Source organism: Urocitellus parryii, chromosome 3 (assembly GCF_045843805.1).
Source record: "Urocitellus parryii isolate mUroPar1 chromosome 3, mUroPar1.hap1, whole genome shotgun sequence".
NCBI classification, from domain to species: domain Eukaryota; kingdom Metazoa; phylum Chordata; class Mammalia; order Rodentia; family Sciuridae; genus Urocitellus; species Urocitellus parryii.
In genome coordinates, this window is record NC_135533.1 from 122,410,057 (window position 1) to 122,436,768 (window position 26,712).

Here is a 26,712-nt window from a genome sequence, read left to right on the forward strand (position 1 = left end):
TGTGGAGGAAAAGGTTTGGAGGAAGCATCGAAGAAACTGGGATAGAGTTCTGTACCCTGGTGGATGGGGGTTGGCTCCCAGCTCACAAGACCCGGCCCACAGTGTGACTCAACTTCACATGGGACCCTCTGCCTTTAGTGTACCCAGCTCCACTGTCATCACCGGGGTCATGCGTGGACGTGGCTGGGGAATACCAGACAAAACAAAACACTGGGGATCCAGAGAAGAGACTGCAGAAAATGACACAGATGTGATTTCTGGAGATGTCCCTCTTGGTTCAGTCACCATCAGCCACCGCGGCCACTGGGCCCCAGGCTAAAATTCAAACCACAAACTCCCGCGCCCCAGAGGAAAGCTCGGAGAGCCAGAGGACAGGCCCGCAACCACGTCTCTCTCAGACCACAGCCAGCCTTGGTCCTGGGTTTCACCTGTCCTAGGGACCTGTCCACAGACACACTGCAAGAGGAGATGGGTCACTTCCCACTGTGGGAACTGCTAACGAAAAGGGCACTTGATGAAAACAAAACTATTACAAAAATAAGATGTACTGCAAAAAATGAGTAATTGCCATCAAGGCTCTGAGTCCAGAGAGAAGTGTGGCGAGGCACACGGGCCGGTGCTGCAGCTGGCACAAGGCTTCTGAGGGCTGCCTTGCTACAACCCCACGATGCGTCTGCTAGTGAAGGCCTTACCTGGGTCGGCCCAGTGACAGGAGAGGCTGGCTTGGAGGTCAGCCCTTGTTCTCCCACAGCCATGGCATTCACTGCCACTCGCCCGGGAACTCCAACTACAAGTGCAAAAGAGAGAGCTTAAGGAACAGCCAAGCATGATCCAGTCCCACAGCCACAGCCTGCACCAGGACCAGGGCTCTGGGTATGGGCAGCCACTGGCTCCCTAGTTCCCAAGAGCACAGGGGGCTGGTTCTGCCGTGCTTGGATGTGGCATGTGGCCAGAGTGGGGCACAGACTCCCGGTGACACCCACAGGGATGCTGTGTACCTCCTGCCCGTTGGCCCCGGCCCTGCAGCCTCCTCGGGCCCTCACTGGTGGAGCACCACAATGGCAGGCAGAGGACTACCCAGCGTCACTGGGGTGACTTGGCAGTGGGACTAGAACTGGGCACACACACAGCAGCCAGGGTTCCGGGTCAGGAGGGAGGTGCACTAGCCTCACAGACCTCCTATTGCTTCCACAGGTCAAACTACCCACTTCTCCAAGAGAGAGCACAGGGGTGGGGCGCCCAGGAGACATCGGCAGGAGGCAGGATAGGAACTGGGAATCCAGCGGCTCTGGGGCACGGGCCAGCCAGAGAGGAATGAAATCCTATGGCATAGTCCCCAGGGAACTCAGCATGCTCCCTCAGTGTTATCTGGGACATGTTGGCAAGCAAAGACTCTCATGATTCCCAGAGTCTCCTGTCAGAACAAGATCAAAACAAAAACCTCAGAACAGTGGGGCTGGTCATACTGAACCAGCACCTCTGAGGACAAACGGGGACAGAGGCAGACACCATGACCCAGCTGTGGAAGTAGAGGCGGTCAGAGCAGGGTTCTGACACACCAAGGACCCATGGCCAGGGAGGCCCAAACACCTCCTGAACACTCACAAGAGTCAGGAGGAGGCTGTGGGCCAAGCCTTCCCCCTGTTCAGAACACCCTACCTTGTGGGGTCAAGGGCACAGGGCTGGGGCCGCCGGCTGGGGGCTTGTTTCCCAGGGCACCATGCACCGTGCCCGCCTGAGACATGGTCTGCATCACCACAGGGCCAGGGGCTCGCAGGTAGGGCTGCCCGGGGGCAGATACGATCTGGAGGACACTGCCTGTAATCACACATCCACCAGGGCATCAGTCATGGCAAGGGAGCATCATGGCCACATGTGACAGTCACTTCCAAACCATAGAGAAGCTAATGAGTCCAGAACTGGAGACTCAAAAGTTGAGCACACAAGGCCAAGAGGAGACAGCAGGACCCCAGTGCAGGGCCACACCACAGAGCCTCACCCTCCTGGCACCTCGATGCAGGCAGTGAGCTCACAGGAAGCCCAACCCAGCCCTGCACCTGCCAAAAGGGCCATGGTGGGCGCAGGACTCGAGAGAAGCTGGGTGTGGCCCAGGCCCTGCTGGGCTGCACAGGAGCCACCACTGACTCTGCACCTGCCCCAGTCCCCACGCCTGCCCCCAGGGTGCTCCCCGGAGTGTGCCAACAAAGCCAGAGGTGCCCTGAGGGAGCCCTGCTTCTGAGGCCTGAACACTGGTTGGTAAGGGACTCGCCCACACGGAGCAGCTTCTCCCCCAGAAGAAGCCCTGCCCTGCCAAGCACCCAGGATAGTTCTCATGGGGAAGATGCAGGGGAGGGCACTGGCCCAGGCTGCGGGGCCACCACTCCTAACCCCTTGCTAGCACTAACAGGCAGCTGGCATCACCCCATGGAGGAGCCAAAGCCATTAACTGCTGCCATGCCATCTCTGGAGATGACCCTCATTCCTGCCTTAAAAGCAGCGACTGGATAGGCATGCTGCTCTTGGCCAAAGGCCTGGGAGTTCAAGTGAAAACATCCATCCAGGGTGGCGGTATGCACCTGTGGTCCCAGCTGCTCACCCCAGTCCAGGAGTTCTGGACCTGCCTGGGCAACAGAGTAAAACCCCATTTCAAAACAAAAACAAAGCAAAACAGAAACCATCTGTGTGTAAAAGAAAATAATTTCTCTTACATAAATCTCCAGGAAATCTACTTAGGAAAATTCACCTCCCACTCCTACAACAAATATTTCTAGATAGGTTTACACAATAAGACTCTTTTCAAGGGGCAGATGTCATTAATGCACAGATCAAATAGCCGGAAATCAGGTGGTTTATGAGTGTTACCCACCAGTCCCCTACAACCCCATGAGTTATTAACTCCACTCCCAGGTGAAGAACCAGGAGCCCAAAGGAGCCAAATCCCTTGCCCAAGCCACCCGTGGGCAGGACTGCCCATGCACGGTGCCAGCCTGGCATGCTGCTATTCATCAGCGCCAGCGGCCAGCTCTCCCTCACCTTGCAGCTGCAGGGGCTGGCCTGCCGTGAGCTGCCGCAGCTGGCTGTGCGACAAAGTGAACTTGTTCCCCTGGAACTGCAGCGTCACAGGTGTCTCGGGCTGTGCCACTCGGCTCTGAGGCCCTGCAATGGATGCCAGCTGAGCTATCTTCACTACTTCTCCACCTGGGGAAATGTAGAGGAAAAGCTGAATTAACACCATTTGGGAAAGTCGAGGACTGTTGTGTGATACACCAATCACTTGTGGCGAATGACCATGACCTACAGCAAACTGGTCTCAGCAGTGCTCACTGGACACTGCCTCCAGCTACTGACAAGAGCTACCTTAGGGCTGTGGCGGTGGCTCGGTGGTAGAGTGCCTGCCTGGCATGTGAGGCACTGGGTTCGATTCTCAGCACCACATGTAAATAAATAAAGATCCATCGACAACTAAAATAAATGTATTTTTTTAAAGTGTAGATTGAAAAAGAAAAAAAAAAAAACTACCTTACCAGAAAAAAGAAAGCAATCAGATGATAGATTTTAATGGTTTGCTTATTTAACCACAAACGGTAGGGATTTTAGATGTCAGATATTAATGCTATCAAAAAAAAAAGCAATCATTAAAAATAGAAATCTACTTGTAATAAACCTAGAAACCCTGTTATCAACCTAATTCCTTTCAAGAATTTTAAAAATTTTTAAAAAACGTGTCAACTTAAGCTCACAGAGGCAAATAAGATGACACTAGATAAAGGGCTGGGCTGGGGCTCAGTGGTGGAGCGTTTGCCTGACACGTATGAGGCCTTGGGTTGGATCCTCAGCACCACATAAAAATAAATCAAGGTATTGTATCTACCTACAATTAAAAAAAATTAAGGAAAAAAGGAGAGCAATTACATTGGATAAAAAGAACAAACAATTAGCTCCCTTACAATCATATTTTCAAACTCTAGGGAAGTGTTTAAATAAATAAACCATACGTACAGCTTTAAGGGGTAAAGCCTCACACTATCTCGAATTAGATCTCAAACACAACCCCTAATGTGCACTGAGAGGCAACGTGGAACTTGTGGAACTTGGCACTGTTTTGAAAGACCACTGCATATCGTCAGAAGTGCCAACTCAGCAGCACTCGCCCAGGCCACAATTGCCCAGCAGCTCCGATCCCTTGACCCAGCCCTTGACACCCAAGGCCAAGTGTCCCTCCCAGGGAAATCCATGCCAGAACCATTAGTCACACCATAAAGAGAAGGGTTAGTAAGGACCAGGAAAATTCCAAGGATGTCTTGCCACAGAACAGCCGTGAACGAGAGGGGAAATGAAGGCAGGAGACAGATCTACGCGGAGGCTCAAATCCCCGTCAGCCCTCCACGGTCCGCAGGCGGTGGTGACCAGGCAGGGCAGAGAGTGGCTCTGCCCACTGCCATGCTCTCTACGTGGCTCGCCTTTCATGGCTCAGTGACTCTGGCCTCTGATCTCGGGGCGAGCAAGGGCCTTTTCCCTGAGCAGCTGCAAGATGGCCACTTGAGACTGGCATGAAGAGGCTGGGAACGAGGGACGGGCTAGGTGCAGCGCCTCTTGCATGGCTTCCTCCTCCCTTCCCGGCTCTCCAGGAGGCCTCGCCGGGGTCTGGTCACTTGACAAAGTCCGTGAGGCAGTGTCTGAGCAGCACCTCGCCCACGATGTGGTAAGCTGGGACGACTTCCACAGCAGAAAGGACGTAGGCAGGTGGGCTCTGCAGGATGCCAGTCCCCCTAGGCAGCAGCAGGAAGCTCTGCCCTGGGAAAACGAGTGAAGCTGCCCAGTTCCAGCCACTGCATCAAGTTGAGGGTCTCTGCTGGCAAGTGCTTGTTCCAGGCTTGCACCTGACAACCCATGAGGGCTGGGAGGCCGTAGTGCCCACTGCTTTACCACTCGCCCCAGTGGCTGTGGGCTGACGGAGAGAGACCTTGGTGGACACCAGGGAGGTGCTGACCTGCACCCAGTGTGGCGAGGGGCGCAGGAGAAAAGCAGAGCCGAGAGGGTGAGGAGAAAGCGCAGAGAGGAGCAGGGGCCTGGATGCTGCCTCTGGAGAGGCCCACCCCTGGCAGACGCCTTGTCAAGGTAGCGCCAGGCCCGGGCGGCAGAGAGACAGAGGCAATGGACAGCAAAGGCCTTCAGAGTTCCCGTGCTCCTGACACCGCTCAGGGCAGTGAGAGGCAGAACCAGAAGGCAGGGCCACTTACTGGGCAAGCGCGCCTGGGCCTGCGAGGTGAGCACCAGCCGCTGGGGCGGCGCGCTCTGCCCAGCCGCCAGCGAGGGGGCCTGGGGCGGGGGCGGGGGCAGGCCTGGGGCGCAGGCAGGGGCCGCGGTCTGAGCCCGCGGTCGCACAGGATGGGCAGGGCCAGCTGCCGGGCTGGATGTCGTGGTGGGCTGGTGTCGAGCGCTGGCGGAGGCCGGCGAGGTCTGCAACAGGGCCGCTGCAATCGATAAGTCGGTTTGTGCAAAGCCGTTAGCAGTTCTTCTCAACGACAACGCTTCACACCCGAACTTCAAAGAAATTACATAAATGTTACTGCACACTGTCCTCAAGAGAAAAGCCCTCTCGGAAAAGACAGAGGCAGGACGAGGACGGTCCTCAGTGGAGAGACTACCACTGTGCTTTCTGGTGCTCCTCCTCCCGGGAGCAGGCCGGGCGGAGCCAAGCCGGCCACAGCTGCACCCCACACACAGCACGGGGAGGGTGGCCACTCTCATCAGTTGCAGCCCTGAGTCTGCTTACCTCAGAGGAAGAGGTGGGTGTGACGCCAGGAACCTCCGTGGAGGCCAAGACGCCACGTCTGTGACCCCTCTGCCATCTAACCCTATCCGTCCTCAAGTGACCGCCAGTTAGGCTGAAATGATGGCACATGTAATAACAAGCGTCTCCAGCAACGTCCTGAGCCCTCTGCCAAGGTGGCCATCATCACCAACGTGTTCTCAGCCAAGAGAGAGGTTTCTCACACAGGGGAAGCCCAGCGTAAGAAACAAGAACGTCTACGCCTCCTGAAAACTAGACCAGGTGGCTCAACGTGTTGGACCTGCAGGCGCTCGCTAGGGAGCTCCTGGCACAGGGGCCACGACCAAGTGAAGGTACCTTTTGCATCCGGGTTTGCAGAGAACGTGGCGATCGGTGGCCGTCCACGGGCCTGGCCCTGTGGAGGCGCAGCAGCTGTATTGGCAGTTGCTGTCCGGGGCGGGTGGGTGCTGGGGAAGGCCACGGTGCGACCCTCGGGCTTCTGGCCGTACTGCACAGGCTGAAACAACCTGGACACCCAGGGCCCAGGTGAAGACGGCATCAGCCGCTGTAGAGCTCAGGCTCCACAGGGCGGCTGAGGAGCCTGGAGGCTGCCCAGGGTCCCAGCTCCAGGAGCATGGGCCAGGGCAGGGCGGGACCCCTTGATGGGAGAGAAAGGCCAGTGACAAACTGCACTTGAAATTAGTATGTGGACCATGACTCTGTGATATTGGGACAAAAGTGATCTAAACTGTTCAAATAAACATTAGTGTAGATTAGAAAAAACTCCTTCATAATACCCAGGGCACTTCAGGGCCAGAGGGCAGAGCCAGAGCCTCAAGGTGCTGCATAGGAGCGGTGGGAGCCGCCCACGCCTGTCCACAGGCTGCTGCCCCCATGTTATCCCAAGGGAGCACAGCATGCTTCTCCCTCCCCTAGGGACATAAGGGACAGAGGTGGGCAGATGCGGTTGGCCATGAAGCCAAGGGCAGGAAAGGGCAACTGGGGCAGTCTGGCCCTTCGCTCCGGGACTCCTGCTTCCTGTCTTCCTTTTCACCCAAACACTGGGGCCTACCAGTTTCTAACAGCAGGAGTTGGTGCTTCCCAAACCATTCCCATCTCAAGTCCATCACCTGACCTACCTGATCCTGTCCTCCTACCGATCCCCCAAGACCATCACTCCACATCAGTGTATCGCCTAGAGGGACCGCTGCCCTGTGGTGCGGTGGACCCACTGTCCCCCCCCCCACACTCTGCTCCATGAATACGCTCTGTGCCCTGCTGGCGCAGCTGACTGGTCTGGCCATGCCAGCTGCTACTGCATCAGGCCCCTCACACCCCAATGCCTGGGCCACAACCACCATGCATGAGCTGGTGCAGAGTGGAAAGCAGTCCCTATGCTGCCCACAGCCTGCATGGCCACACTCGCCAAAACCATGGTGTCTGGGGAGTTCCCTGGGGAGTGGGCAGCCATATTTGGTTATCAGACTTTACTTCCACCACTGAGCACCCAGGCCAACTGGGCGCTGACCTGCAGCCACACTTTGGATGGGCAGAACAAGCCCCTGCTGCTCCCAGCCCTCACCCACGCACCTACTGGCCTTCAGCTTCACTGCCACTGGCCGGGCTGACGGGGGTGGCGAAGTGAAGGCCTCCTCCATCAGCTTCCGGGTCACCTTTTTCTTAGATAGCAATTCTGCCTCATGGCGAGTGATTTTATTCTCTAATCCAATGAGATCAAATATAGAAAGATCGGCTTCCTAAGTAGAAAAACAAACAAAATAAAATAAAACCCTGCCGCACCAGGTGGCAGAGGACAGCCTGACCAAGAGCCAGACCTGCTAGGGGTGGGAGCCCAGCTGAGCAGGCTCTGTAGAGGGGGTCCTCCCAGCCTGTGAAGCTGGACAGGCTGCACACTTTGGGGCCAGCGCCCCTCCTTAACAAAGGGACCCCGGGAGGGCGCGGGAATGGGGCAAGGGCAGGGTTAGCAGCTGCGGATCACACAGGTGAAGGCAGGACACCCAGGGAGAAGGAGGGCAGTGCCAGGCCTAGTGCCAAAGCACGAGCCTGTGCTTCCTGGCAAGTGCTGGTGAGGGTGGGGAGCAAAAGGCCCTCCTGCCACTGCTGGGGAGGAAGGTGACGCAGCGTAGAACACAGTCAGCAACTTCACCAAGTCAGGTGTAGGGTAACGTGAGGCCAGCTCCCCCACCCAGCACACCCCAGAGAAGCTACAGCCTGGTGTGCAGAAAACTTGGCAGGCGTGTTCTCAGCAGCACACTCATGACAGCCAAGGGTGAAAACACCAAGATGTGCCCCAGCTGATGACAGGGGACACAGCTCCAGGCTGCTCCTGTCAGCGGGTATCACTCAGCCTGGAGACTCAGAGCCATCGGACACCACCACTGGAAGAACTCCAACAGGAAGGCCACAGCCTGGCATGGGGGTGCAGCCTGAGATCCCAGCCACCAGAAGGGAAGCAGGAGGGCTGCAGGCTCCAGCCAGCCTCACCACTTGGCAAACCTCTCAAGGCAAGCCTGAAAAGGGCTGCAGACATGGCTCAGCAGTGGAGCCCTGGGGCTTGATCCCCAGGACTGCAAAAACAACAAGGACCAAAGGATCCCGTTTGCATGGAACCTCAGGACACGCAAACGCACAGACCGAGGTTAGACGGGCAGTGGCCAGGGAGGGGCGAGCAGAGGGGGGACAGGGACTGGAAGCCAACACATGTGGACGTGCGTGGGCTTTTATCTACTGTGTGCCTGGCAGGGACTGGACAGGGCTCAGCTCGCTGAACCCTCCACTTACCTTCCAAACACCTCTCTCCAGTGCCTCTAGGACCAGAGAGGCCGACAGGTACTGCAGAGGCCCTGCCACGTAGGAGGAGTCAGGGACCCGGGGCTCTATCAGCCCGGGGTGGTTGCAAATGCGCTGCAGCCTCATCAGGATGCTCAGGACATTGACAAAGTGACCACTCTTCAGAGCCTCCTGAGTCCTGCTCGGGGAAAGCGCAGTTCAGTCTGACAGCAGACACAAATACTTGCCACTCAGCTCCTCGCTAGCAGCTCTGCTGGTGCCAGGACATGGCACCTACACATCCTCTCCAGATTGGGCTGGCAAATCAGTCACCTCCAACATTCAAGTCCAAATCCCCACACGGCTTTGTTCACCTGCTGACACTTGCACATCTTCACACAAAGATACCCTGGCAGGGAGAGGGGCCAGCCATGCACCAGCACTCAGAGGAGGACTATTACCCTTGTGACTGTGATGAGTCCCCAAGGGCACGGGCACCTGAGAGGCACTGTGAAGGCCAGAGATTACTGAGCCCAGGTGGGATGAGTCTCCTTAGCAGGGCCTCCAGCACCCACTCGGGGCAGGGGTGCAGGTGCCCGACCCTGACTGTGGTGAAGTAGGGCACAGGCAGACCCCAGGGCTCACCAGAGCCAGGTCCAGGAGGAAACGGAAGCTGTAGCATGGGGCAGACCTCTAGGGGGAGGAGGCCGCCCTGGACACAGCATAGCAGGGCCAGCCGCCCCAGGGTGCCACTGGTCTGGAGAGACTCAGGAAACAGACCAGAGCCATGGGAAGGGCACTGCTCCATGACAATGCCACATCCACAGAGGAAGGCCCTGGAGGACCAGGTGTGAAAGTGAGCAGAGCTCAGTGCAGGACGTGCCAATTCCAGGCACTCAGGGACATCTCCAGAGCTGGCAGCAGCGGCAGGTGTGGAGAGCAAAGAGCTGGGTGAGCAGAGAGATACACACACGCCTGGCCAGCAAGCAGAGCAGGGAGGGAGGGAGGAACAGGGAGGAGTCGTGAAATCACATCACACTCATCTGCAAGTGGCCAACAGAACAAGACAAAGGACAACAGAAGATGGAAAATTCCAGAGATGAGGGACCCAGCACAGGGACTAGGAACAGAAAGGCAGCTCCCTTGGGAGCCGGGAGATGGCAGGGGCACTGTGGGGGTGTGGAGCTGGGTGGAGGGCTGCCCAGGACGGGGCTCCTGGCTGTCAGCTGCAACCCAAGAATGGACAGCTGGACACCTGGTGGTGGCATGGAAGCTCATGTTGACCACCTCTGTGAAGAGGCCACCCTGGGTGCCCTCCAGAGATGGCCATTGCAGAACAGTGGATACTGGCGAAGACAGCTCTGCTTTCCCCAGGGGGACCCACTGCTGTGGGCCCTTAAGCCTCCACGACACATGTGACTCCCAAGCAGAGTCCCACACTGGGGGCATGACAGGGAAGAAGCCCCAAGCCCCACCCCTGGGCAAGGCTTTCCACACAGGCCTGGGCCAGGTGGAAGAGCAACCTCATGCCTCAATTCCCTACACTGGCACATGGCTCGAGAGAAGCTGCCTCCCTGACACTCAACCCACTCCTCTGCCAGCGGCCACCTGTCCCACAGTTGGCAGAGGGCGACGCCAGCCACACAGATGGCAAGCTCCGTTTCTCTATCCAGTTTCTACAATGATCCTGAGTCACATCTGGAGGGGGTCTGCCACTCCTTGCCCCATTAACCATGACTGCAGCCTCCCGCAGACAGCCGAGCAAGGTGCAAGCCAGTCATCCCGCACACTCGCTGGCACCCGACTCCCCAGCAGGCCTTCAGTCACTCTGCAGAAATGCCCAACCATTTCTTGGAGGCACATTGGGGGCCACATATTGCTGAGTGCTACAGACGCGAGAACACCCACCTCAGGACCCAAGGACACCACTGCACACTGGCAGCAGGAGCAGAGAGGCCAGCAGAACCCATGGCTAGCCACTGGGGCCAGGCCTCACACCTGCTACCTCCCTGCATCCTGAGCTATCCTGGCCATCGCTAAGACCGGGGCCATGCAATCACCCTGCACCTGCCCACCTTTGCCACTGCACTTCCTGAGGGTCCTGGCTCTTCTCCCACAGAGCCAGGCAAGGCCCCCTGACAGGTGGGGACCAGGTCCAGATGCAGCACCGGGGACTGCTGCAGTTCTCAGATGCCTCTGAGTAGACGGAGCAGGGAGAAAACACTGAGCAAGAAATCTGAAGTCCTTCGCAGCCGAGCACAGTGGCCACACCTGACACCACCACCCCAGAGGCTAAGGCGGGTGATGGTAAGTTCAAGCCAGCCTCAGCAACTGTGAGAACCTGTCTCAAAATAAAAAATAAAAAGGGATGGGGATGTGGCTCAGTGCTTAAGTACCCCTGGGGTCAGTCCCCAGCACCCAAAATTAAAATTTTTTGGAACCTAGTTTCCATGTTTCTTGCATTTGGTCTTTCTAAAAAGGAAAACACAAAGCCTAACCAAAAGAACCCAGCAGCCAGGAGAGGCCACAGGAGTCCAAAGCAAGTCCACTCACAGCTGGCATGTGGGCACAGCCTCACTCACCACCTCTCCCTGGCTGGGGACAGGGAGGAGGCTGCAGATGGCCAAGGCATGATGTGGCCTGTTGTGGCCAGAGGATCTTCTACAACAGGCACACTGTGCCCACTGACCTGCTCCCCACAGCAGCTACCCCAGGTCCCAGTGCCCCACTGCTGGTGAGAAGGTAAGCCATTGGTCAGCGTGTTGTCTCAGCAAGCCCACACTGTAGGCCCTGGAGCCACCCAGGTAGCAGCAGCAGGAGCTGAGTGGACATCATGCCACACATGTGGCAACTGAGGCTGGCAGAGTGGCAAAGAGGATGAGCCAGGTTGAGCCCCAGACTCAGGGACAAGAGCTCCTGCCGAGCTCCCTGCGACCAATAGCAGGCAGGCCCACGCCCAGCCGGCACTCACCCAGGCTGCAGGATGACGTCCTCATACAAAGCTTTCTGCCGACTGGACAGGCGGCACTTGAGGACGTGCTCATACTTCCTGGTCAGCTGCTTCTCCACATCTCTTTTAGTCCTCCGCAAAATAAACGGCTGTGTCACCTAGAGGGAAACAGCAGGTCTTTGTTTGGCAATCCACCATATCACGTCTATCCACGGCAGGCGGCCCCATTCCACACAGGCAGACGTACCCGGTGCAGCCTGATGACCACCTTGTGGTAGTAGTCCTGGTTCTCCTCGCTGGGGGCTTTCAAGGGGAAGCTCAGGTAGGGCCTGGAGATCCCGGGGATGAGGAAGTGCACCATAGTCCAGAGCTCCAGGAAGGTGTTGTGCAGCGGCGCATCAATCAGGAGAAGACGCTGCTGGCTGAAAACAAGATGAGAGCATTCTGGGAGGACCAGAGGCTGGCCACCAGGGCAGCCAAAGGAGGCCTACCTCAACAAAGAAAGGGCTGGGGGGTCAGTGAGCACATGCCCAGCCAACCCAGCAAACATGAAAAACAGGGCAGCACTGAATGCTGGGATACGAGGAGGTGGTTCATGACGACCCTCCTCTCTGGTGGCGTCTGAGAAGGGTCAGCAGCTCCACAGAGCAAGGCACATGCACACGGTCCTGAGGAGAGGGGCTGAGCCAACAAGGTCAGTAGCCTCCCCTGCCCAGGCCCTGATAAAGGTAAAGGGCGACTCCCTGGACTAAGACAGCCCCCCATGTCTGCAACAACCTGTGTCCTCCAAAAGAGTCCACAGGTAACAAGAACAGCTACAAAGCCCTCAGGACAGTGGGTTGCACCAGCCCTGGAGTGGCAGCAGACCTCTGCAGGGTGAAAACGGCCTCCCAGTGCCGCTCAGTCAGGCCCTTCACACGCTGCATCTCGTCGATGACAAGGCACTTCCAGCGCACTCGTGAGAAGGCAGGGTAGCCTCTGAAGAACTGCTTGTAGGACGTGATGCAGATGTGGAAGCTGTTGGGCTCGGCCCACTCCTGCAGCAGAGAGAGCGCCACCTTCCCACCAGGCCTGCCCCGCGCCCCGAAGGCAGGCCACACACCGAGAGCAGCCCCACGGAGCCGCCTGGCAACCTGCTCCTGCACATGACTGGCTGCGCTGGCCTGCTCACCTTTTCCTCCAAGCTAAAGCTCATTTGTTGACAGATCAAAATGCCTTGGAAGCAGTGACAACTGCCATTTGGAAAATATAGAGATTAGCCGGGCACAGTGGCACACACCCCATAATCCTAGCTGCTCGGGAGGCTGAGACAGGAGGATCGTGAATTCAAAGCCAGCCTCAGTAACTTAAATGCCCCATCTCTAAATAAAACATAAAATAGGACTGGGGATGTGGCTTAGTAGTTGAATGCTCTTGAGTTCAATCCCTAGTACCGGAAGGAAAAGAAAAACCCAAAGGAAATTGCCAAAGGGGACCCTGAAGGCGGGCAGTGTCTGTAGTGGATAATCTGAACAAGTAAAAACCGTGTTCAGAGAATGTGGATACCTGCTGGCAGCTGACCGCTGTATGAAGCTTTTTAAAAGCAAGTTAGTAACTACATACAAAGTTTTGGTTTGAATGTGGCCCCTCCAAAATTCCTAATAAGCTGAACACCTGCTTATTAGGAATATAAAAGGAGGGGCCTTCTCTACCCTCATGGGCAGGTGGGACCCTGACCAAGGCTGTAGTGAACAGCTGATGCTTCTGCCTGCCCCACACAAGGACTCATAAATGAGGCGCCATCTGGTCAGCCAATGCTAGGCCTGCACAGAACAGGGACCACGAATGTCCTGGCCTCATACTCCTGCCTCCTGATCCTCAGGAAGGAAGGCCTGTGTGTGGAGGACAAGTATGTGGCCTCTGGCACGGGTAGAGACTGACAGGCAGCACACGGGCCCCCACTCCACACAGTCCGTCCCCAGTGAGCCAGAACTGGAGACGCAATGAAACCTGAGGTTAGCGCACACTGGGCTGAGGGCCGGGGAACCGCAGTGGGGAGGAGGGTGGGAAGCTGCCCTGTGAGTTGTGAACCTTTCCAGGAACGCTGCCCTGGAGATGCCCCTGTACGTCTGTGACCCTGAACTCAGGATGCGTCACGACCTCTCACCCAGGCTAGCGACACTCAGCGTGGGCCTAAGGCAGAGCACCACAGCCTAGAAGGAAACATGGTGTGCCTGCAAAGGGCAGACTCAACATGCGTTAGGAAGCATGACTTCGCATTCTGAAATGTCTTCTACGAAAATTAAGCTGGTTCTACATTCAGTTTTATTTCGGAGAGAGAGGTACCTGTCTCTTTGCTTTGAGTTCTCTGTGGCTGCCAACGTAGGAGAGGGTTTTGAGCCCAGGACACCAGCGTTTCAGCTCAAGTTCCCACTTGAGTATGTTACAACTTCTCACGACAACAAGATGGGGGCCCCAGTTACCTACAAAAGAAACCAGAATCACTTTAAAATAACATGTCAACTCCAGGTTCACTGCGATGGCTTTGAGCAGAGAACTGACAAAGTAGGTGCCAAATGGACCCGCATGGGAGGACACCAGCCATGAAGGGGAAGGCACGCTGCCCTCCCTAGTGCCAATATCCCGGACTGCGCAGGCCCCTAAGGAGCACTGCTGAAGACAGAGTAGTGAGAACCCAGGTGGGTACATACCACGGAGACCCCACTGCAGGAGGAACTGCCCCCGAGAACCACAGGCGGGAGCAAGAGAACAGGCCATGCCCTCCCCAGAGCAGCAGGCATCTGGCAGCACAGGCCCATGTTGCTTTGGCAACATGATGGACAGATCTGCTCCTCACGGACACTGATCCCTAGCCACAGCACACCCAAGCCACCCAAGTAGGTAGTGGGAAAATTAAGGATCTAAAGCTACTCAGTGTAACACAGACACAGCAAATTCAAATTCCACACAGTAACTGAAACACAAATCAAGTTAAAAAACAGAATGGCAGACTTCAAAAAATACGTTATGTCTACAGCCACTACTAGGGAGGCACGAAACAATGACAAATCGCCAGGGGAAAACGGGCCTCAGTAGAAACAGGAATGCACGGAGAACAGAACACCAGAGGGCGGCAACTCTGCAGAGTAGAGCCCCTCGTGGGAAGGCTACCCCAGGGCCGGCACACCCGGTACCAAACAGGACACTCGACATGTGGCCACCTGGGAGGAAAACATGGCTGTGCCCACACACGTCTGCCAAGGTGGCCATTGGACAGGACACTTGCCACTTTGCCCGTGGTCCGCATCAGGGAGGGAAGTAAGCAGACCAGGGACACCTCCTCTCCCTGGAAAGCAAGAGAAACCCTGTGCCCTCTGGGTGCTGAGCCTGGGACCAACTCTGTGGGCTGATCAGCAGTCCTGATGGAAAACTTGAGGAATGCACACTGCTCTGGGTGCGTCCTGCTGTCCAGGAGCAGCAGCCGAGAGACAGCAACATTCCTGCCCCAAGTGAGAGACCCCCGAGATCTACGCCAGCAGAGTTAGAGCAGGCGACACACACTCCGAGCTCCTCCTCCCAACACCTGCAGATCTGCACCCTCCTGGCCCAGCTGCCACCTCTCAGTGAAGTGCACCCTGCCCCTTCCAGCCTCTGCAGCCACCAGCAGAGCAGCCCAGAGCCCACCTCCCCCAACACAGGGCCAACACTGAACAGACCTGGCGTGAGGCAGAGCCACATGAGCACACACAGGCCTTATAGCCCCAAGGCTGGCCCAGCCCTTCTGCCTCCCCTGCCTGTGCCCTCCAAGGACAGATGAGACAGATGACCTCCAGTCTTTACCACAGTCACTGCCCACCACCCAAGGCTTCAGTGACCTGCAGAAGCGAGCAAGTTCAAAGCCAGCCTCAGCAAAAGCAAGGCCCTGAGCAACTCAGTGAGACCCTGTCTCTAATAAAAAACAGGGCTGGGGATGTAGCTTGTGGTCGAGTGCTCCTGAGTTCAATCCCTGGTACAAAAAAATAAATGAATAAATAAATGAATCGCATAATATTGGGTCAAAAAACAGAAACAAATTAATGGAAGAAAATTAGAAGAGCAGAAGCTGAAGCACTTTTATGTACTTAAAAACTGATCATGAGCCAGGTATGGTAGTGCAGGCCTGCAATCCCAGCTATCAGGAGGCTGAGGCAGAGATGGCAACTCTCAGGCCAGCCCGGGCATCTTAGCAAGACCCAGTCTCCAAATACAGAAGGGAAAAGACTGGGTGTGGCTCAGCATAGAGCACCTGGGTTCAATCCCCAGTCCCAAAGGAACAAAGGCCGTGCCCAGGCATTCCCACGGTTCAGTCTGGCAGACCTGGCCTGCTCACCGGGAACGGCAGGCACTCACCTTCGTTACAAGCGAGATGAGCAAAGAAAGCGATGACCTGCACTGCCTTGCCCAGCCCGGCCTCGTCCGCCAGGATGCCGTTGAGGTTCTTCCGGTACAGCTTGGCCAGCCAGTCCAGGCCGATCTTCTGATAATCTCGCAGGGCACCGTACAACAAGGAGGGCGCGCTGAACTTCACCTGTGACAATGACAGTAGAGGATGCCCGCCTGTGAGAACTGTCATCAGACCTTCCTCACACGGCAATCAAAGTGGTTGCGGCAAACTGGTGGGAGCAGACATCCATGGGACACGGAGAGAGAGGACTGCCTCTCCAGCAGCACGAGTGGCCAGATTAGAGCAGGTCTGGAAGCCGCTCACCCCCAGCGCCTCACCGTGGTGGTGACCCGGGCGCTGCCCTTGGGCAGCACAGCCTCAGCCACAGCAGTGACTTCTGCGATGTCCTTGGTGTTGGGCTTCCCCACGTTCACCCTCTCTGTAGCTTTGAACTGATCCATGATGAAGAGGGAGTCTATGAGAACCAAGTCCCTGCGGCTCTCCCTGTCACTGGGACAGTCGTCAGCATCTGGAACAAGAAGAAACAGGTGGGTGGAGCAGCTGCTGTGCCTGTTACAAGCCTTGGTGTTAAAAAGAAGGAGGGAGAACAGGGAGGAGACACCTGAGATACAGTACTGGGCAGTGGTCTTCTCGTCTGTGACCCACCCTATGATCTGCAAAACTGTCTGAGCCACAGTGGACAATGCTGTGAAGTGCCACACTCAGGACCCTTCTGAGAAGTTCTGGAGTGTGACTGGCCCACACTGCTGGGCGTTTGAAGGAGTTCTCTGTATCGACTGGCCACCAGTGTCATAGGAAGGCTTATGGTAAATCCCCGGCCCAGGGCCAGGAAAGCATAAGTCAGGATGTCTCCCAATCAGGAACCAGGAGGCGGCCCACCCCAGACCCCAAGGTCCTAAAGGGCCTGAGCTCCTCAGGGACCTTCAGGCACCTGTCTTGGTCTCTCACGGCCTCACCCCTGCCTATGTCTAAGTGGAATGAAAACAGGACAGGGAGACATTTTTGGAGTATTCTGGGTATTTATCAGGAATATTTATTAATAAAAACTAAAACTACTTGAAACATGTTATACCAACACAGAACAGCTTGGATAAATATGATAAAAACCTAAGTTCATAAAATGACAAGCCCTATAAACTAAAAGGAACCCCCCCAAGATCCCGTGACTAGTTAATCAGTAAAAAGCACAGAATTTAAAGTTCACTCAGTAAAACGTTAAACAGTAAATACATTTGACTAAAAGAAAGGTGAAGCAATGCTTTTAGGTCAGCTTCAAGCCTTCTGGTAGGGGGCTCCGGGTCTAGCTGCTGGGCCCAGCTCCTGCCACGCCTGAGACCTACCCTCCTCTCCGCTCGTCTCGTCACACTCGGGGTCAGGTTGGGGCCACTGGAAATTTGGCAAAAAGGCACCTTCATACAACTTCATCAAATCCATCAGGGGCAGCTCAGCTGGGAAGAATATAGGAAGAAGATCGTCAGTCACACCACTCGCCCGAGGGTCAGCAGGCAGGAGATGCGCCCTCTCTGCTGTGGAGAATGCCTGCACAGCAGCAGAGGCTGTGTCTGTGTCACCTGTTGTGCCTGGGACCACAAGTGTCTCTGATGTCTAATGTGCAGATTTTCAAATATCTTGAGCATTCCTTAATCAGAAAATCTAAAGCCCAAAATGTTCCAAAATCCAAAACATTCTAAGCATTATTTTCTTGATGCTTGAAAATTTTTGTATTTCAAAGCATTTCAGATTTTGGATTTTCAGATTAGGGATATCCAAAACCTGCAATTTCTAAAAGCACACTTATTTTTTTCTAAAAACTAAGAGGGTTGCCATTACTGACACAGGTCTAAATATTTTCTTCAAAGTAGAATGAGATCTTTGAAATACAATGAGAAACAATTTTCATTCATAAAAGAACAAAACTTTTTATCTGAAATCATCTGATAAATGTATGGTAACACACACAAAAAAAAGTAGCTGGGGGGGGGGGCTGGGTTGTGGCTCAGTGGCAGAGCCCTTGCCTAGCACGTGTGAGGTTCTAGGTTTGATCCTCAGTATCACATAAAAATAAATAAAATAAAGGTATTATTTCAAACTACAACTAAAAAATATATATTTTTTAAAAAGTAGCTAGGCATGGAGGTGCACTCCAATAATCCCAGCTAGACAGGAGGCTGAGACAAGAGGATTATACATTCGAGACCAGCCCAAGAAACTTAACACAATCCTGCCTCAAAATTTAAAAAAGGGTTGGGGTGTAGCTCAGCCAAGAGCACTTGCCTAGCATGTGTGAGGCCCTAGGTTCAATACTCAGCACAAGGAAAAAATAATGCCATTGGTGTAAAACAGCAGATGATTATGATAAATTAAAACACTAAGAGTCAAATAAAAATATTACAGGAAAAAGTTCAAAAAGCATGGCAAAAGGTCAAAGCTTCTATGCACTCACCCTAATGGCTTGAAAGAAATCACCACAATAAAAGTACAATTGCCTGGCAAAGGACTTGAAGATAATTTACACAAAAAATACACAACAGGGCAGGCTCAGGGGCACACCTAGAAACCAGCAGCACACAGCCAGCAGTCCAAATCTGCAACCATCTCAAAACCACATCACTGCGGAAATACGTCAACAGACCCTGAGCAATTCGGAGTGGGAGAGAGTGGTCTCTTCTAGACACCAACATAGGAAGTTGAAGAGCTTTAACACTTGAGCCCCTTGAGATCATCTCATGTTTCCCATAGAAGGACTAGAAGCCTGGACCCAGGTTTGTGTTCAAAGCGCCATACGCCGCTATCTAACTTAGGAGACCAAGATGCTCAGGGCAGGCGACCTCTGCGTGCATACTGCATACTGACCAGCTGTGAAGTCAGCACAACAGGCCACACCAAGTGCCCGGGACCCACTGCAGCCTTGTCCATCTGCTGAGAGCCACAGCTGAGTCGGAATGACTCGTGGTTGACAGGTGATGCCAGCGAGCCATTGAGATGATGATGATTATGTTAAGCTGTGTATTCAATTGTATATTAGACCCCTGTGGTCCACCTTGGCCTGCTACTTTGGAGTTCCCATTGGTTGGGGAAGTGCCAGAGGAGGGAGTTCTGGTTGGAGTGTGGCGTGTTCCTGGGTGGTGTTCGGGAGAGTTCCCAGGGAGTGTGCTGGTTTAGTTTGGAAATAAAGTTTGTTCCTGCTTCAGTGGCTCGTGATTTGTGCCCAGCGAGACTGCGGCACCCAGCTGAGATGGTAAGGCAGGAGTCTCCTTGAGTCCCTCCATTTATGATTTAAATTATCCATGGCACTGGAATGACATCAAGGAGGAGATTAAAATATTCTTAGAGGTAAAAAGAACATAGATACATCCTATCAAAATCTCTGGAACATTGGGAAGACAGTACTAAGAGGAAAGTTCACTGCATGGAGCTCATTCCTCAAAAGAAGAAAAATGACTTAACATTACATCTTAAAGCCCTAGAAAAAGAAGAACAAATTAACTCCAAAAGCAGTAGAAGATAGGAAATAATTAAAATCAGCACTGAACTCCATGAAATTGAAACAAAAGAAACAACTGAAAAAGTTGACAAAACAAAAAGTTGGTTCTTTGAAAATAAATTAACAAACTCTTAGCCATGCTGATGAAGAGCAGGAGAGAAAACTCAAATTACTAACATAAGTGATGAAAAAGGAAATATCACAACAGACAAAATAGAAATACAGAAGATAATTAGAAATTATTTTGAAAACTTGGACTCCAATAAAATAGAAAATATCAAAGGCATTGACAAATTTCTAGAGACATATGATTTGCCCAATTGAATCAGGATGATATACACAATTTAAACAGATCAATTTCAAGTGATGAAATAAAAGGTGCCATCAGAAGCCTTCCAACCAAGAAAAGCCTGGGAGCAGATGAATACACAGCCAAGTTCTACAAGACCTTTAAAGAAGAACTAACACCAATACTCTTCAATGTATTTCAGGAAATAGAAAAAGAGAGAGCACTTCCAAACTCATTCTATGAAGCCAATATCACCCTAATTCCAAAGCAGACAAAGACACTTCAAAGAAAGAAAACCTCACACCAATATCTCCAATGAACATAGATGCAAAAGTTCTCAATAAAATTCTGGCAAATCAAATACAAAAACATATCAAAAAGATAGTGCACCACAATCAAGTGGGGTTCATCCCAGGGATGAACAGGTTGGTTCAACATATGCAAATCAATAAATGTAATTCATCACATCAATATTAAAAATAAGAACCACATGATCATCTCAAGAGACATAGAAAAAGCAATCAACAAAATACAGCACCCCTTCATATTCAAAAGACTAGAAAAACTAGTGATATCAGGAACATACCTCAACATTGTAAAAGCTATCTATGCTAAGCCCCAGGCCAACCTCATTCTAAATGGAAAAAATTGAAAAGATTCCCTCTAAAAACTGGAACAAGACAGGGATGCCCTCTTTCACCACTTCTATTTAACATAGTTCTTGAAACAGTGGCCAGAGCAATTAGACAGATGAAAGAAATTAAAGGAAAACAGATAGGAAAAGAAGAACTCAAATTAGCACTATTTGCTGACAATGTGATTTTATACCTAGAAGACCCAAAAAATTCCACCAGTATAGAACTAGTAAATGAATTCAGCAAAGTAGCAGGATATAAAATTAACACCATAAATCAAAGACATTTCTGTGTATCAGTGACAAATCCTCTGAAAGGGAAATAAGAAAACTACCCCATTTACAATAGCCTTGAAAAAAATAAAATACTTGGGAATCAACCTAACAAAGGAGGTGAAAGACCTTTACAACAAAAACTACAAAACACTAAAGAAATTAAAGAAGACCTTAGAAGATGGGAAGATCTCCGGTGTTCTTGGATAGGCAGAATTAATATTGTCAAAATGACCATAGTATCAAAAGCATTATACAGATTTAATGCAATTCCGATCAAAATCCCAATGGCATTCCTTATAGAAATAAAAAAAACAGTCATGAAAATCATTTGAAAAAAATAAAGAGACCCAGAATACCTAGGAATTAAACTAGAGAATCTGCGTCTAATAGAAGAAAAATTAGGCCCACATCTCCATCATATCGGATTAGGCCCCTACTTCCTTAATAAGACTCTTATAGCATGAGAATTAAAATCAAGAATTAATAAATGGTATAGATTCAAACTAAAAAGCTTCTTCTCAGGAAAAGTAAAAATTGGTGAGGTGAATAGAGAGCCTACAGCTGGGGAGCAAATTTTTACCACTTGCACATCAGAGAGAGTACCAATCTCTAGATATATAAAGAACTCAAACAGCTAAACAGCAAAAAAAAAAAAAAAAAAAAAAAAAAAATCAATAAATGGGCCAAAGAAATGAAGAGACAATCAATCAACAAATATATGAAAAAATTTTCAACATCTTTAACAATTAGAGAAATGCTAATGAAAACTACTCTAAGATTTCATCTCACTCCAGTCAAAATGGCAGCTATTATGAATACAAACAACAATAAGTGTTGGCAAGGATGTGGGGAAAAAGGCACACTCATATACTGCTGGTGGGACTGCAAAATGGTGTAGCCAATATGGAAAGCAGTATGGAGATTCCTTGGAAAATTGGGAATGGAACCAACATTTGATCCACTCCTTGGTCAATACCCAAAGGACTAAAAACAGAATACTACAAAGACACAGCCATATCAATGTTTATTGCAGCACAATTCACAATAGCTAAACTGTGGACAACCTAGATGCCCTTCAGTAGATTAATGGATAAAGAAAATGTGGTATAGATACACAATGGAACATTACTCAGTAATGGCATTTGCAGGTACATGGATGGAGTTGGAGAATATAATGCTAAGTGAAGTTAGCCAATCCCAAAAAAACAAATGCTGAATATTTTCTCTGATATAAGGAGGCTGATTCATAGTGGGGTTTGGAGGGGGACAAGGGAGGATTAGACGGACTCTAGATAGGGCAGAGGGGTGGGAGGGGAAGGAAGGGGGAAAGGGGGCAAAAAAGATGGTGGAATGAGATGGACATCATTACCCTGAGTACATGTATGAAGACACGAATGGCGTGAATATACTTTGTATACAACCAGAAATATGGAAAATTGTGTTCTATATGTATAATATGAATTGTAATGCATTCTGCTATCATTTATATAACAAATTAGAATAAGAAATTTAAAAAATATATTCTATTGCTATTTGACTTTTCCTTTTTGATTTGTAAATGCTTATATTAAAAATATTAATCCTCTGTCAAAAAAAAAAATCCACACACAGAATCACCAGGTACAGGCTGTGAAGTCATGTTTAAAGAAATAATAGACAAGGAAGATGTGAACAAAGGTGGGGGGGTCGGGGTGCCACTCAGTGGCAGGCGCTGGCCACACGCACAGGCCCTGGGTCCACCCCAGAGCCACCAAGGAAAAACAGTGTCTGCAAACAACTGTGCTAGCAGAAATTTAAAATTCAGTGGCCGGGTCGGCCATTGGCTAAGTAGAGCTTAAAACAGTTATGAAATAGAAAAGAAGAGGAGAAACGTGTGCCCAGTATCATGACAAGAAGTGACTCAATCTGCAGATCAAGGGGACAAATATGACCACTAAGGACACTGAAGAGCAGATCCCGCCATCAGCAGGCCACACACAGGGCCACCTGCAGCACTGCACCACAGCTCTGCCTGTGTCCTGGTGAGGGGAATGGGGGCATGCGGCACTGGTCCCTGGAAAATCCACCAACACCGAGTGCAGATGATAGGGACGTGCCATCCTGCCAGTGCAGTCAGTTCAGATGAAGAACCACGTGGCCACCCCCAGGGTGGGTCCAGAAATTAAGAGAGGCGCGTGTGTGAGCCACAGGATAATATACACATACACACGGGAAATCCGAAAACACTCATACTGAGTAAGACCAGAAATTAGGTCTTTTAATGTTTACGTTAAGGAGGTGATGAAAATGGACGAGTTAATGATCCACCTCCAGAAATAAGAACACAAGAGCAAAAACAAAATACAGAGGAGTCGGGCATGTGGCACACCTGTGATCCCAGCTGCTCCGGAGGCGGAGGCAGAGGCAGGGGATCACAAGTCCCAGGCCTGCCAGGAGACTAGAAAAATAAGGCAGAGGAGGGCTGGAGGACACCCTAGGGTCACGATCCAGTAATTAAAAAAGAGAGCAAAAGAAGAAATAGTAAGAGCAGAAAATGGCAAAACAGAAGACAAGATACAGACTCAAGGTAAAAAAGACAAGGACACAGACAAACCTGGGCTGAGTGCTCAAGGAAATGGGAAGGGCCATCAGGACAAACAGCAGGGGGCTCACCTGGACTAAGCCATCAAAGGCCCAGACAGTGCAGCCCTCAGCTAACCAGGAAGAGGGACAGAGCCCTGCACTGTCCCACAGCCACCTGTGTCCCGTCCCAGGTCAGGACAACCTGACCTGCAGTCCACGGCCAGCTTGTGTACTCTGTGCACAGCGGCACAGGTGCTGAACAGAGCCCGAGCAAGAAGTCGAGCAGCAGACACAAGGGGCTTCAGAGTGCGGCCACACGTGAAAGCAGCCCACCATGACTGACCTCAGGCAAGACGCCACCAACCGAGGCCTTCAAGGACAAGCGTGCAGGAAGCACGAGGCCCATGAGTGACAGAAGGGCACACAGCTGGTAAAGGCCCTGCCTCAGTCCCACGTGTGGGCCCAAGAGCAGCCTAGGAAAGCCATCCTCACACCCTCCCACAGCAGCAGCAAAGAGCAGAGCTCACACCAAGACAGGCCCTACACTCCAGCTGCAAAACCACCAGGGAGACGCCAGGGGAGAACAGACAGCCTGACACCATCCCAGCTGGGCAGCAACAAACAGATCTGCACAAATAGGCATGACTCTACCCGTTCCGCTCTGCAGAGACCAGGGAGAGAGTTCAGCCAAGCTGCTGAACATGGGATCAAGTGTATGCCTGCTTCTCAGGACCTGGGAGACTGAGGCAGAAGAATCGCAGCAGGTTCCAGGCAAGCTTGGCACCCAAGCAACACTCAAAATAAAAAGTGCTGGGCAGGGGTGCATGTAGCTCAGTGGCAGAGCACCCTGGGTTCAATCCCAAGTACTAAGTAAATAAAGAAAATTAGAAGTAGTGCCCGGAATACATAAAGAACACGCACAGGACAACAAGGCAAAGAAACCCCACACTAAAACGTGACCCAGGCAGCCCATGAGAAGCCCCATGAGAAGATGCTCCTCACCAGCTACCAAAGAACCGTGCTCCTACACCCCAGGAAAACCTCATGGCAGTCTGCGCAGAGTCCGACTGTGGCATGCAGAACAGCCACATTCCACAGAAGATGCAGAGCGGCAGGCGGAGCAAGCCCAAAGAGCCCTGCAGTCCCTCCCCAGGCAGAGTGCTCCGTGCCACACAAAGGAAGAGAACACCCCAGCAGCCCTCCTGCCCACAGAATGTGACCCTGCTGACATGCAGAACATCGTGGGGCACGAGCCCAGTGTGTGTGAAGCCACAGTGGCAGACGGGGAGGGAAAGCAGAGGACGATCCACCAGAAGGGCAGAGGCAGCAGCAGGTGGGACAGGAGTAGAGGCGAGCAGCACCACATGTAGCTTCCAGCAGGCACCAGCACTGTCCTCGTGAACTGGGTGGCCTATGGCAATGTGACCTGCATACTGCTACCCTGTGTCTGATGTGTCATTTCTGAATGCACTTGAGGTCGGCTGGGAACAGCTCAGTCAGGGAGCCCTTGCTTTCCAGGTGCAAAGCCCTAGGTTCAATTCCCGACACCACAAAAAATATTAGCTTCTTGTCAGAACAGGCTTCTTCCTCTCAAGACAGCCTGCAACCTAACCTCCCTTGAATGTGTACTTTTTTCCTGAATAAATCACTGTGCCTCAATAAAAAATAAAAAGAAAGTTTTTGTTTTTGTTTTTGTTTTGAAAAATCACGTGCCTATCTGATGTCTAATAAACGCAACGTAAGTCAGTGCCGAGAGCCTACCTTCCCTGGCCAAGTTGGACAGCTCTGTGTGGTGGTCCACAAGCCCTTCATGCGCTTCCTCCTCTTCAATGGTCTCCTCTTCATCTTCCACTGAAATGGGCATCACCAAAGGTCAGGGACAGGCCAGGCTCTCAGGGAGTACCTAAACATTCCCCACTGAATTGACAGCCTTACTACTAAAGAAACTGCGAGTGGGCACTGGAGCCCGCTGGCCAGCCCTGGCCTGCTGCCTGCTGCAGAGGTAAGCAGGGAGCATGCTCTCCCCCACCTTCAAGAGGCAGTGAAATCCTGCTTCCTCACAGGACAGGCCACAGGGAGTACCACCAACTTCCCACTGACTGCCCAGCCCCACTGCAGAGAGGTCCACGGGCACACAGCTTGGCCCTGAGCTCTCAACCCATCCCCAGGAGGAGTAGGCCATGCCCAGCCCACACCCTCCCAGCTCTCCTGTGCCCTGATGCTACCAGCTCAGACGGGCTCCACCCATCTATCTTCAGACTACAGCCCACACCCTCTCTCGTCCTGGCAAATCAGAGCTGGTGATGTCCTAGCAGCAAAGCCCTCCACCATGGACCCCACTCCCCTGGGGCCCGGCTAGGGTGATGCACCCTCTCTCTCAACAGCAGCCCTCAGCAGGCTCCATCCAGTGGACACCCATGTATGTCCTGCCTCCATCCTACGAGCACAATGCACAAGCAATTCAAAGCCTCTCCCACCCCAGTCCTCACTTCCTCACTTCCCCACCGTCCACCAGTGGAGCTGCTGGAGGGAGGCTTGGCCCTAGGACAGGGAGTGGGTTGGAGAGGCACACAGTGGGGGAGCAAGGCCTGAAAGCACCTGGGGTGTGTACCCAGGCACCTTGGTCATCTAAGCCACGGTCACCTGCTCCTGCCTTTGCAGCAGAACATGATCCTAACTGGACCAAAGATGTGGCCGAGCCCTTCTGCCAACTGATGCACACCAGAGCCTCAGACTTCCAGAACCTCACAAAGCTGGGCCACCAAGCCAACAAGACTGCACTGTCACTACAGGTGCACTGCTCAGACTGCCCACTCACAGGTTAGAAGCCAATGTCCCAGAATGCCCAGCTTACTCACACCTGGTGGCTACACCTATTTCACTCTTCAGTGGGTGCTAATGCCTGAACACCACAAGTGTGCCTCAAAGGAGCCTGCAGCAGGCAACTGTCATCTTGGACTGAAGGCAGCAGGCACACCTGGCCGCAACCTGACACATCCACCCCAGTGCACCAGGGCCACCCTCAAAGACAGGCACTCAGATGTGCCATCTGAGCAAGTGGCCCCAAGACCCTCTAAATGCATGAGGGTCGCCACATCCCACACTCAGACACCACCGCGGGCTCCATGACCCTCCAGCAAACCAGGAGGCACCCAGGTGAACGCAGGGAGTCGGACTTCCAACCAGCTCAACAGGACCAGGCAGCATGGACTGCAAGCCTTGCCCACCAACGGGCAGCACCAAGGGCCAGGGACAGACCTTCGTCATCAGTCAAAGAGGTGCTGGCTTTCCTTTTCCTTCCAGATATTCCCGAGTCCTGAAAGAGAATAAAATCACAAACATGGTATCTGGAATTGCAGAAGGGAAAGTCAGAAAGAAATGCCTATTCTGCATGTGCCCACAAGGATGGCAGGAGACCCTGGGCGGAGGTGGAGTGGGGTGTAAGTCCCACCAGTTGCACCTTTCCAAGTGGCTGAGTGGACTCCTCACAGGAGACCAGGGCTCTGAGTGCCAGTTTGTTTTTAAAGCAGG

General features: G+C 52.6%; 1 protein-coding gene across 4 annotated transcripts in view; it reads right to left on the reverse strand.

Moving 5' to 3' along the window:
- Window positions 1–26,712, reverse strand: part of Ep400 (E1A binding protein p400) — a 94,558-nt gene that overhangs the window by 32,074 nt on the left and 35,772 nt on the right. For 2 of the 4 annotated variants that reach the window (XM_026409632.2, XM_077796060.1), the window contains exons 11-26: window positions 26,440–26,497; window positions 24,943–25,032; window positions 17,277–17,384; window positions 16,254–16,444; window positions 15,882–16,059; window positions 13,839–13,975; window positions 12,381–12,550; window positions 11,761–11,935; window positions 11,535–11,671; window positions 8,576–8,762; window positions 7,364–7,530; window positions 6,131–6,300; window positions 5,241–5,474; window positions 3,034–3,198; window positions 1,660–1,818; window positions 693–787 (exon numbers count right to left, since the gene is read on the reverse strand). In XM_026409632.2, the coding sequence (XP_026265417.2) occupies window positions 693–787; window positions 1,660–1,818; window positions 3,034–3,198; window positions 5,241–5,474; window positions 6,131–6,300; window positions 7,364–7,530; window positions 8,576–8,762; window positions 11,535–11,671; window positions 11,761–11,935; window positions 12,381–12,550; window positions 13,839–13,975; window positions 15,882–16,059; window positions 16,254–16,444; window positions 17,277–17,384; window positions 24,943–25,032; window positions 26,440–26,497 (2,421 nt within the window). The remainder of the gene's footprint in view (window positions 1–692; window positions 788–1,659; window positions 1,819–3,033; window positions 3,199–5,240; window positions 5,475–6,130; window positions 6,301–7,363; window positions 7,531–8,575; window positions 8,763–11,534; window positions 11,672–11,760; window positions 11,936–12,380; window positions 12,551–13,838; window positions 13,976–15,881; window positions 16,060–16,253; window positions 16,445–17,276; window positions 17,385–24,942; window positions 25,033–26,439; window positions 26,498–26,712) is intronic. The other 2 variants (XM_026409635.2, XM_026409634.2) reach the window with 1 other exon arrangement.